The 12493-nt window shown below is 33.2% G+C and overlaps 1 protein-coding gene across 20 annotated transcripts in view; it reads left to right on the top strand.

Annotated features, from left to right (window-relative positions):
* ZMYND11 (zinc finger MYND-type containing 11) overlaps positions 1-12493 on the top strand; it is a 130270-nt gene that overhangs the window by 44232 nt on the left and 73545 nt on the right. For 17 of the 20 annotated variants that reach the window (XM_036841567.1, XM_036841558.1, XM_036841550.1 and 14 more), the window contains exon 2: positions 10907-11041. In XM_036841567.1, the coding sequence (XP_036697462.1) occupies positions 10926-11041 (116 nt within the window). In that variant the 5' untranslated portion in view covers positions 10907-10925. Of the gene's footprint in view, positions 1-7020; positions 7153-10906; positions 11042-12493 lie in introns of those variants that run through there. The other 3 variants (XM_036841563.1, XM_036841562.1, XM_036841552.1) reach the window with 2 other exon arrangements.

The raw sequence follows: 12493 nt of genomic DNA, 5'->3' as shown, positions 1-12493 counted from the left end.
AAACCACATTCAAGAGAGAGAATGTATACATATAGCTGATTCACTTTGTTATATAGCACAAGCTAACACAACATTGTAAAGCAATTATACTCCAATAAAGATGTTAAAAAAAAAAAAAAAAAGAGAATACCAGGCAGGATAGATGCCCTCCAAAGGCAGGATAGATGCCCTCCAAAGGCAGGATAGATGCCCTCCAAACTACACCTAGGTATATCATTTTCAAACTTAAGAAAATTACAGATAAAGAAGCAATCCTGAAGAAGCCAGCAGAGGAGAACCCTTTTACCTATAGAGAAGCAAATGCAATAATTACATCTGACTTCTTAGAAACCATGCAAGCAAAAAGAGTGGAATGAAATATTTAAATTGTTGAGGGAAAAACCCCACCAGCCTAGAATTTTGTGTACTCAGTGAAATTATCCTTCAATAGTAAAGGGGAAATACTTTCTTAGACAAACATTGATGGAGTTTTTTTGCCAGAACAAATGTTAAAGTTTTGCAACCGCCTTACAACAAATGTTAAAGGAAAACGATACAGGTCTGAAACTCAGGTCTACGTAAAGAAGAGTATTGAGGAATGAGTAAATGAGGGTAAAATAAACTTATTTTTCTGATCCTTAATTGATCTAAAAGATCTGTTCAAAATAATAGCAACAGTGTTTTTGATTATGTGTGCTTATGTGCACGTACAGTGATTCTTGAACAATGTGGGAGTTAGGGTCACCAGCCCCCCAACACAGTGGAAGATCTGCATATAACTTTACATTTGGTCCTCCACATCTGCGTTTCCACACCTGTGGATTCAACCAACTGCAGATCATGTAGTACTGCAGTAGTATTTATTGGGGGAAAAAAAATCCACGTGTAAGTGGACCTGCACAGTTCAAACCCATGTTGTTCAAGGGTCAACTGTACATGCTTTTGTATGTTTATGCATAAGTGAAAGGAATGACAGGAACAATATCAGGTTTGGAAGAGAGAGATTAGGAATATTTTATATTATGAGGTATTTGTACTACGTGTGAATCAGAAAAATAAACATTGGGTTAGTTGTAAATGTATATTGCAACCACTGAAAAAAAAGTAAAAAAAAAAGTGCAATATGCTAAGAAAGAGGGAATTGTTACATATAAAGTTCTCAGTTAAAAAGACAAAAGACAGAATGTGTGGAAGACAAATAGGCACGATGAACAAAGGTAACAAATAGAAAACAGTAACAAATCTGAGAGGTACTACTAATCCATCTATATCAATTACCTTAAATGTCAGTAGTCTATACCAATAAAAAGATGAGATTGTCAGAGTGGATTAAAAAACAAGACCCAACTCTATGTTGTCTACAGGAAACCCATTTTAAATATGAAGACACACATAGATTAAAAGAAATGGTATACAGAAAGATACACCATACTAACACTAACCAAACGAAAGTAGGAGTAGCTGTACTAATTTCAGACAGAGCAGACTTCAAAGCAAGGAATGACATCAGGTATAAAAAGGGCTGTTACATGATAATAAAGGGGTCAATACTCTTAAGATATAACAATCCTTAATGTCTCTGTGCCTAACAACAGAGTGTCAAGATATGTGAGGAAAAACTGATAGAACTGTGGGGAGAAATAGATGAATGCACTATTATAGTTGGAGACTTTTCACCCCCCTGTCAGAAATGGACAAATCCAGCAGGCAGAAGATCAGTAAGGACATAGTTGAATTCTTCACAACAATATCAGTGAATTGGATGTAATTGATACCTACAAACTGTTTCATTCTATGACAGCAGAATACACATTCTTTGCAAGTTCACATGGAACATTCACCAAGATAGACCATATTCTGGTCTATCTTAATTAATTTAAAAGAATAGAAATCATTGCAATGTCTGCTGTTAGCCCACAGTGGAATTAAACCAGATATCAAAAACAGAAAGATAGCTCAAAACCCTAAAATACTTGGGTTAATGAGAGGAACAAAATCAGGGCCTGATACTACCCAACTTCAAGACTTGTTATAAAGCTATAGTAATTAAAAGTGTGGTATTGGTGAAGTAACAGCCAAATAAATCAATGGAACAGAATAGAGAGCCCAGAAATAGACCTACATTAATATAGTCAGCTGATTGTTGACAAAGGAGCAAAGGCAATGCAAGGCAATTAAACAACACACAGGTCAGAGAAGACATCTCAAGAGAAAGTTTTTAAAGTTTTGAACTAAATTAGAATGAAAATACATCTTATCACAATGTGGGATGCAGTGAAAATAGTGCTTTGAGAGAAATGTCTATAATAGAAAAGAAGAAAGATCTAAAATCCGCAATCTAAGCTTCTACCTTGGAAAGCAAGAAAAAGAAGATGAAATTAATTCAAACTAAGCAGAAGAAAAGAAATAAGAATTAGAACAGAAATCAATGAAATTTTAGGTAGGAAATCAATAGAAAAAATCAAAAGCTAGTTTTTTGAAAAGATCAATAAAATCAGAAGTTACTAGATAGGTTAACTAAAAAAAAAAAAAAAAAAAGAAAGAAAAAGACAAGACACAAATTACTAATATCAGAAATGAAAGAGGGGCAATCACTACTGCTTCTGGACCATGAAAAGATAATAAAGGGATATTATGTATAACTGTGGTGACAAATTTGATAATTTGATAACTTAGGTAAAATAGACCAATTCCTTGAAAGGCCAAATCTGCCAAAACTCACACAAAAAGAAGTAGACAGTCTGAGTAGGCATATATCTTTTAAAGAGATTGAATCAGTAATTAATAACCTTCAAACACAGAAAGAACCATGCCCATATGTGTTCACTGGCTAATTCTACCAAATATTTATGGATGAAATTATACCTATTCTCTGCAATCTCTTCTAGAAGGTAGAAGCAGAGATAATACTTCCTAACTCACTCTTTGAGGACAGCATTACCCTAATATCCAAATCAAACAAAGACAGTACAAGAAGAAAAAAAACCCCAACAGGACTACCATAAGCCAATCTCTCTCATGAACATAAATGTAAAAATCTTCAGCAAACTATTAGCAAATTGAATCCAATATTGTATAAAAAGCATTATATACCACGACTAAGTGGGATTTATCCCAGGTGTGCAAGCCTGCTTCAGCATTTGAAAGTCAGTGTAATCTATCACATCAACAGGCTAAAGAAGAAAAATCGTGATTATTTCAATAGATACAGAAAAGCATTTGACAAAATTCAACACCCATTCATAATTAAAACTTATAGCAAACTAGGAATAGAGAGGAATTTCCTCAACTTGATAAAGACTATCTACAAAATCCCTACATTGACACCATACTTAACAGTAAGAAACTCACAGGTTTCCCACTAAGATCAAGAACAATGTCCCCTGTCGCCATTCATTTTTAACATTGTTCGGAATTCCTAGCTAATGCAATGAGAGAAGACAAGGAAATAAAAGTATATAGATTGGAGTGAAGAAATAAAGCCGTCTCTGTTTGCAGATGACATGATTGTCTATGAATAAAATACAAAAGAATTGACAAAAAAACTCTTGGAAATAATAAGCAATTGTAGCAAGATTGTAGGATACAAAGTTAATATAAAAAGTCTTATCACTTTCCTATATACCAGCAATGAACAAGTTGAATTTGAAATTAAAAACACATTACCATTTACATTAGAATCCCCCAAATGAAATACTTAGGTATAAATCTAACAAAAATATTATTACAAGATTTATTTGAGGAAAACAAGCTTCTGATGAACAAAATCAAAGAACTAAATAAGTGGAAAGATAACTCTTGTGCATGAATAGGAAGACTAATATTGTCAAGTTATCAGTTCTTCCCAACTTGATCTATAGATTCAGTGCTGTCCCAGTCAAAATCTCAGGAAGTAATTTTGTGGATATTGATGAACTGATTCTAAAGTTTGTATGGAGAGGCAAAAGACCCAGATAGCCAGCTCAGTATTGAAGGAGAGGAACAAAATCAGGGCCTGATACTACCCAACTTCAAGACTTGTTATAAAGCTATAGTAATTAAAAGTGTGGTATTGGTGAAGTAACAGCCAAATAAATCAATGGAACAGAATAGAGAGCCCAGAAATAGACCTACATTAATATAGTCAGCTGATTGTTGACAAAGGAGCAAAGGCAATGCAACAAAGCAAAGTCTTTTCATCAAATGCTGCTGGAGCAACTGGACATCCACACACATACAAAAATGAACCTAAACACAAACCTTATGTCCTTCACCAAAATTAGCTCAAAATGGGTCATAGATCTAAATGTAAAATGCAAAACTATAAAACTCCTAGAAGATAACAGGAGAAAACCTAGATGACCTTGGATATGGTGATGACTTTTTAGATATAACACCAAGACACGACCCATGAAAGAAATAATTGATAAGGTGGACTTCATTAAAATTAAAAACCTTTGCTCTGTGAAAGACAGTGTCAGGAGAATGAGAAGACAAGCCAAAGACTGGTAGAAATACATAAAGAAATCTTAAAACTCAGCATTAAGAAAATGAACAAGCTGATTAAAAAATGAGCAAAAGAATTGAACTGATACCTCACCAAGATGATATACAGATGGAAAGTAAGCACATGAAAAGATGTTCAACATCATATGTCATTAGAGAATTGGAAATTAAAACAACATTGATTTACCACTATATATCTATTAAAATGGCAAAAATCCAAAACACTGACAACCCCGTTCGCTGATGAGGATGTGGAGCAGTAGGAACACTTATTCATTGCTGGTGGGAATGTAAAATGGTGCAGCCACTTTGGAAGACAGTTTGTCAGTTTCTTACAAAACGAAATATACTCTTAGTGTACAGTTCAGCAGTCATACTCCTTGGTATTTACCCAAAAGAGCTGAAAACTTACTTACACACAGAAACCTGCACAAGGGTGTTTATAGCAGCTTTATTCATAATTGTCAAAATACAGAAGCCACCAAGATGTCCTTCAAGTTGACTGGATAAATAAACTGAGGGGCATCTAGACAATGGAACATTATTCGGCACTAAAAAGAAATGAGCTATCAAGCTATGAAAAGGCATGGAGGAACCTTAAATCCATTTTACTAGGTTAAAGAAGCCAGTTTGAAAAGGCTATATATCCTGTATGATTCCAACTATATGACATTCTGGAAAAGGTAAAACAGTGGAGAAGTAAGATTAATGGTTGCTAGGGATTGTGGGGAGAGGGAAGGATGACTAGGTGGAGCACAGAGAATTTTTAGGACAGAGGAACTATTCTGTATAGCATTTTAATGTCTTTATGCATATGTGAAAACCTATAGAATGTACACCACCAGCAGTTAACTATGGACTTTGGGTAATAATGGTGTGTCACTGTAGGTTCGTTGATTTTAAGACATGTGCCCTCTGGTTTGGGATGTTGATAATCAGGGGGGCTGTGGGAGTGTGGGGACATGGGATTCTTTGTATTTCCTGCTGAATTTTGCTGTAAACCTAAAACTGCTCTAAAAAAATAAAGCTTATTAATATTAATACCTTAAAAAAGTTATTCCCAGATAACAGTACTGATGAACCTAGTGGCAGGGCAGGAATAAAGATGCAGATGTAGAGAACGGACTTGAGGACACAGGGAGGAAAGGGGAAGCTGGGACGAAGTGAGAGAGTGGGATGGACATATATACACTACCAAATGTAAAATAGATAGCCAGTGGGAAGCAGCCGCATAGCACAGGGAGATCAGCTCTGTGCTTTGTGACCATCTAGAGGGGTGAGAAAGGGAGGGTGGGAGGGATGCTCAAGAGGGAGGGGATATGGGGATATATGTGTACATAAAGCTGATTCACTTTGTTGTACAGCAGAAACTAACAGAACATTGTAAAGCAATTATACTCCAATAAAGATATAAAAAAAAAAAAGTTATTCCCAGATGGATTAAGAAGTCAGTATTTTAAAAAATTGTATAAAAGAGGAAAATAAAATTGAATATTTTTCAGACTTGAGTGTGGAAGGACTTCTAATCATTAAAGGTGACCATAAGGGGAATACATAGCTAGATTTCAGTATAATTTCATTTAATGTTTACTAAAAGACAGACAAAAGTATTTTGTGAATAATATGTAAAGAAATTAATATGTAAATGGGAAAATAGCATGAATAGACTATCAATAAAAAGTAACTTCAAATTGCTAGTAGAGTTTGGGAAAATTTTAACCTGAACTAAGTCACAAAGAAATGCACATTATACAGTGAGATTAATTTTTAAATTTTATGCAATATTTGATGTAAATACTTTAAAATACTTATATATTTATGTTAGATGACATAAAAATAAAACAAAAACTTGCGCCCCTCCACCAGAAGTAAAAATCAGAACATATTTGATGCTGTGTATTCTCCCAGTGTGTTCCTCCTCAATGCAGCCTCTTTTTCCTGCCCCCCCCAACTATTCTCTTGTTGTCCTATCATGTTTATCATTTCCTTGCAATAAAAAGTTTCCCCATATATGTATGTGTCACCAAGAATTCCTTGTTTAATTTTACTTATTTATAAGTTTTTCCTGATTTGCTTTCTCTTTTATCTTTTTTTCCCCCATTTGTAGCATTTGTATGATAGGAAACAAGGTACTTACATAGATGGAAGGGATTGCATTAAATTGGATTTGTAGGGATAAAGAATACCGGTATTGCCTGGAGGCTTGCCAAAGTTACTTGGACCAGCTTTCACCCGTCAGAATAACTAGTGTCAAAAAACTACAAAATTATAAGTGTTGATGAGAACGTGGAGAAATTGGAACCCTTGTGCACTGTTGGTGGGTATATGAAATGATGCAGCTGCTATGGAAAACAGTATGGTAGTTCCTCAAAAAATTAAAAATAGAATTGCCATATGATGCAGCAATTCCACTTCTGGGTATTTGCCCAAGAGAATTGAAAGCAGGGTCTTGAAATATTTGTATATGCATGTTCATAGTAGCATTATTCACAATAGCTAAAACGTGTCCATCCACAGATGAATGGATAAGGAAAATGTGGTATATGCATGCAATGGAATATTATTCAGCCTTAAAAAGGAAGAAAATTCTGCAGTATGCTACAGTATGGGTGGATCTCACGGACACTATGCTCAGTGAAATAAGCCAGTCACAGATGGACAAATCCTGTGTGATTCTTCTTCTTTGAGGTACTTAGAGTCGTCACGGTCATAAAAACAGAAAGTAGAATCATGGGTGCCAGGGGCTGGGGTGGGTAATGGGGAGTTAGTGTTTAATGGGTATAGGATTTCAGTTTACAAGATTAAATGAGTTGTGGGGATGGATGGTGGTGATGGTTGCACAGCAATGTGAATGTATTGATACCACTGAACTGTACACTTAAGAATGGTTAAGATGGTACATTTTATGTGTATTTTACCACAATAAATGAAATTGGTAAGTTTACTGGGAAGTTTTTGGGGTTTTTTTTGTTTTTTAAACTATAGAAGTCTTGAGAATCACTGCGAGTCTGTCATATTCCTCAGATGTGTTGGAGCTAAAAAAAAAAAAAAAAAGATTGAGGACTATATTGTATATCTCTACAAGTTTTCTGATCTTTCTTTTTGATGTCTTAATCTTTGATATAACATAAACGAAGGCTTACTCTGGGACTTTATTGTTTATATAATATAACTGGGAAAGTTTAATTTTATAAGTCCATATCAGAAGTTTATCATGTTCATAACTATGCTGTGCACCTTGGAAGACAGATGAAAAATAAACAAGACACATCTTTTCCTTACTTGAATTAATAAATTCTTTTTAGGAATTTTAAATTATTTGTACAAGGCAATACATTTGTAAGAGATGAATAAACAAATTACAATTAGAATACACAAGAGAATTGAGTTTGATTCTTGTGAAAGCGTTGGTCAGGAACATTTGCATCGTAGTAAGTCCTAGAAAGAACAGGGAATTTTTAGTAATTAGTAAAGGGGCAGGGAGAACATTCTAGACAGAGAGAACTGCATAAACAAAGGGATAGAGTTATGAAGTTTGGGGACACATTTAGAAATTTTGAGTAGTTCAGTTTAGTAGAAATATAATATACATTCAGGTACAATAGACTAAAATTTGGTTTGGCCAAAATCAGTTAAAGGCCTTATATGATAAGCTGTAGGTGCCTAGAATATAAGAAACTAATTTTCTAAGATTTTCTTTTTATTTACAGACACCTAAATTACTATCCTTGTCTTATATCTAGCCACATTATTAATCATATTTACTAGCTAATGGAAGGATTTTTGTTTACCTTATTATTATATTCCCAGAGCATAGAAGAATGCCTAACATGTAACAAGCGTGCCTGAAATGAATGATTTTAGATTTCATAAGAAAGGAGAATTTCAGTGATTGTACTTTAAAGAGATCTTGTCCTAATAAGTCAGGTTGTTTTTGGTACTTTTATAACATGCCTCCAAGCTTCACTGTATTCACCTGACTTGGGTTTGCATCTTTGCAGTGTTCTCCTTGAGTTCCTGTAACTATGAGCATGTTCTTTATGGTGTACCTTCATTACCAGGCATATCTACCTGTGTGACTCGGTGTAGGTAGATGTCAAAAATCTTTGGCTTTGACTTTACATCTGTTTTCCTGAAGTGTAGCATTGCTTAATTCTTTAATCTTGAGTTTAATCATTTCTAGGAATTAAGTGGCATCACTTTTAGAATTTCTGCTACTAGTCTACTATATTCTTCTGGTTGTTATGTAAATAGTTATATTTGCTATTTATTTTAGTATTTGTAAATGTTAGCTTTGCCATTATATATCTTTTGTATTTCTGAATAAACTATTCTTAACTTTATATGTATTTTGAAAACATAAGTTGAGTTATATATATGTCAACTGTACCTGTTTGTATTCTAGTGTTTGTTCCAAGGATTGTAATATGCATCCTCGATTTAACATAGTTCCTCTTGAATTAGTATAATAAATACCATTTCACATAAAACGTAAGAATTTACAATGATATAATTACTTACTACCCCTTCCCCTCCTTTGTGCTGTTGGGTTGTCATCTATATTTTACTTCTACATATGTTATAAACCTAATGATACCTAACAATTATTTTTGTTTGCTTTAAACAGCCAATTATCTTTTCAAGAAATTAAGAAATTTTATATTTTCCCACATATTTACCATTTTGTAGTGTTACTTAAGCTAGAAGTAGTATCTGTTTTGTCTGAATTCTCACAGCATATATTTTGTACCATTTATGTCATATATGACATTACAGTTAGTAGTTCCATGTATATGTCAAATTGCCTTTGCCAGTTTTATGTTATTTTCTGTCAAGGACTAGAGTTTATACATTTTAAAATACTTCATTGTGTTCAGCTATTGCCTTACACAAAATAGGCAACATTTTTTTAAGTGTGTAAGAATGACTGAAATTTTGTTCTTTTATCTGAGTATTTGTATAATCTGACAAGTTGTATTTTTACAGTTCACCATTAGATGTCACTTTCTAACATTGTATATTCTTACCAATAAATTCCATACCATATTGCTTATCAGATTTGGAAAGTTGACACTCCTATACAAGTGCACTTAAACTGAGAAGTTTCTGTACATTTTAAAGTGGTTACTTTCTAGAACAGAGACATTCATAAATAATAATTATAATTTTAAAAATCTCTTAATTTTATATTGAAGTCTATACTGAACCAACTGATTTTCCTTAAGTTTTCTTTAAAACTTGAATGCTGCTGTTGTTTTTGATTCTTAATTGATTTTGTAATTCTGAAAAGCACTTTCTTATTTCAGGAGCCTAACTGATCCTAGACTCACCAGAAGAGAATCTCTAGTTAAGCTTTAATGGCAACTGCTGGTTTTATTTGGGTTTTTTGGAGAAAGAAGGAGAATTGACTTAGCTGTGAAAAGAAATGTAGAGGTGGAGAAAAAGATTCATGAGGCTCTCCTGGCCAGTCATGGAATACAATGAAGTGCTAAGAATGAATTTTCCTTTCTTATTCTCTCCTCTTAAAAGATAGGAAAGGTCAGGTCAAGGAGATTTCAGCCATCCCCAAAACTTTGATGTTTACCTATGCCTAAGGGCCTCAACATCATAACCTGTATGATTTAGGGGTCAGGTGTCTCGGTGCCTAACAGGTCCCTCTGTGCCCAGTGGAGAGTCCAGGCATGTGGCCTCTTCTTACAGTACCATCTCTCATCAGACATTCAGGCTGTAACTCCGTTTTTTCCCCCAGTCTTGCCAGGACACAGCTGGTGGCCATTTTCCTCAGTCTATTCAGAATATTGAAATTTGAATAAATTAGCAATGTTGTTTCCTAATAACATAATGAATGACCAACACCTCATCCAAGCATCTGAACATTTCTAATAATGTGGGTCCATCCATGTCATCCTCTGGTATACCAACCCCCAGCCTTTCACACCTCAGCCAGAAACAACTATTCTATATTCTCTGTTTATGGTTTTATTTTTTTAAAAAAGGAATGTTGTTTTCATTATGAATATGTCTATATTGAATTAAAATATTTAAACCATGAGTATAATAAACTAAAGTACTTACAATTGGGACATTTAATTTCCATTTTGCATTGATCTGTCAAATTACACACAATATAATATCAAAAATGAAATTTTATATAGTAACATTTTTGCTTTATAATAAATTTTAAATGTATATTTCTTTGACAAATTGGTATAAGTTGGCCACTCATTCTTCTTGGGAAGACCTTTTTTACTGTTGGTCTTGTAGTGTCATTCTTTGTGAAGTAATGAATTGAAAAGTTTTATGGAGTAATTGGTGATGTGGATGGTAGAAAATAAAAAAGTTGGCCATACTATATATTGAGGTGCTGAGAGTGTTACTTATGTTGATGATAATTCATTTTGTAATCCGTGCTTTTCCCTTATGTTTTTGTATATTGCTACAGCTGAAGGAGTAAACAGGTCATGGCACGCTTAACAAAAAGACGGCAGGCGGACACAAAAGCTATCCAGCATCTTTGGGCAGCCATTGAGATTATACGGAATCAGAAGCAAATTGCCAACATTGACCGTATTACAAAGTAAGTAATTTTAATCAAAAAAAGTCTATGCAAAATTTTATATAAGACTTTGGGAGAAAAGGTCCAAAGACTATTTATTTATTTATTATGCTAATTAACATATATTACAAAGTACTAGACACTTTCCCTTACAGGGGTATAAAGTTGTTAGGGAAATCAATACTGAAACATACACAAGCAACTTGTGTTTAGAGGTTGTATAAATGAATATTAGATAAGTAAAGTATCAATGTGTACTATTTCCAATAGTACACTAATAGATTTTTAGTTCTCAAAAATTTTTTAACTCTTGAAAACAAGTCCTTATTTGTCTTTTATTAAAAAGGCTTTTAGTTAATCACTTGATTTTATGTAAGCTATCTAAAAGTCTACTGTTCATTATTCATTTTAATGTATTAATAATATATGCTACTATATAGCTTGGTGTATGTATAGTAACATCTTACTAGTTTGTAGCACACTAACCAAGAATTTTTAACAATTTCATTTTATATTTTAGAAGTTATAGTAAATAAATCTTCAGTTGACAGAAGAAAGTTCTTCTTTATTTTCCAATGCTGTTTATCTTGGTAGTCCAAGATTCAGAATAGAAAAAAATCAGACTACTGTATGAATACTCTATTTACATGTTATGTACTAATTATAAGGGAGTCTTCAAATAGAACTTGATTTTGTTTTGTTTGGTATTTTTAAAGGAATAAAGTTAAATTAATCTTTTAAAAATGTTTGAATGATATTTTTTCATAATTTAAATAGACTTTCTTTATACTTATTCTCCAACACATCCTTTAGATGCTACCTATAAAAAGGGAAAACAGATGATTTACAAAAGCTCATTTAATTAAGTGCTTATTTTTGTCGTTATTCATAAGTAACAAAGTTAAGTATCATATTTTTGTCACTTAGCCATATTCTAGTGAAGAAGATTATAAAGGTTACTTAAGAGGGAAGGGACATGAGAAAGAAAGATGGTGCTATATATTGCTTTAACTCTATATTTAACCCTTTGAATATTTTAAAGTTGCCCATGTACAACTCCTAGCTCCTATAGGTGAATAGAAGGGAAAAAAATAGGTAACAGCTATGTGGAAAATAAGAATAAAATAAATAGTGCATAATAATTAAATTACTTTTAATATTGGTGATATTGGAATAAAAGTTTTTTTTAAAAACCTCAAAGAAAAAAAAGCCTTAAGTATTTTCCTGTGGTTGGGATTTTTAAAAAAACCATAGTTTATGTATATCAAAAATTACTTACAGAAGAATGTAGAAAAAAGATAATGTTCTTTGGATTTAATTTTTTTAATTAAAGTCATTTAATCTTGACTGAACTATTTCAACTTTACAGGCTATTACTTCTTATTAATCCATGGCATCTTTCTCTGAAAGCTCTAGGGACATTCTCTAGGAAGCTGTGGGAACTCCAGGTGACATGTATAGAGTTTGGCTGAC

The sequence above is a fragment of the Balaenoptera musculus genome, chromosome 2, assembly GCF_009873245.2.
Source record: "Balaenoptera musculus isolate JJ_BM4_2016_0621 chromosome 2, mBalMus1.pri.v3, whole genome shotgun sequence".
Lineage (NCBI taxonomy): Eukaryota > Metazoa > Chordata > Mammalia > Artiodactyla > Balaenopteridae > Balaenoptera > Balaenoptera musculus.
The sequence above is the reverse complement of the archived record's forward strand: the minus strand, read 5'-3'. Positions and strand labels throughout refer to the sequence as shown.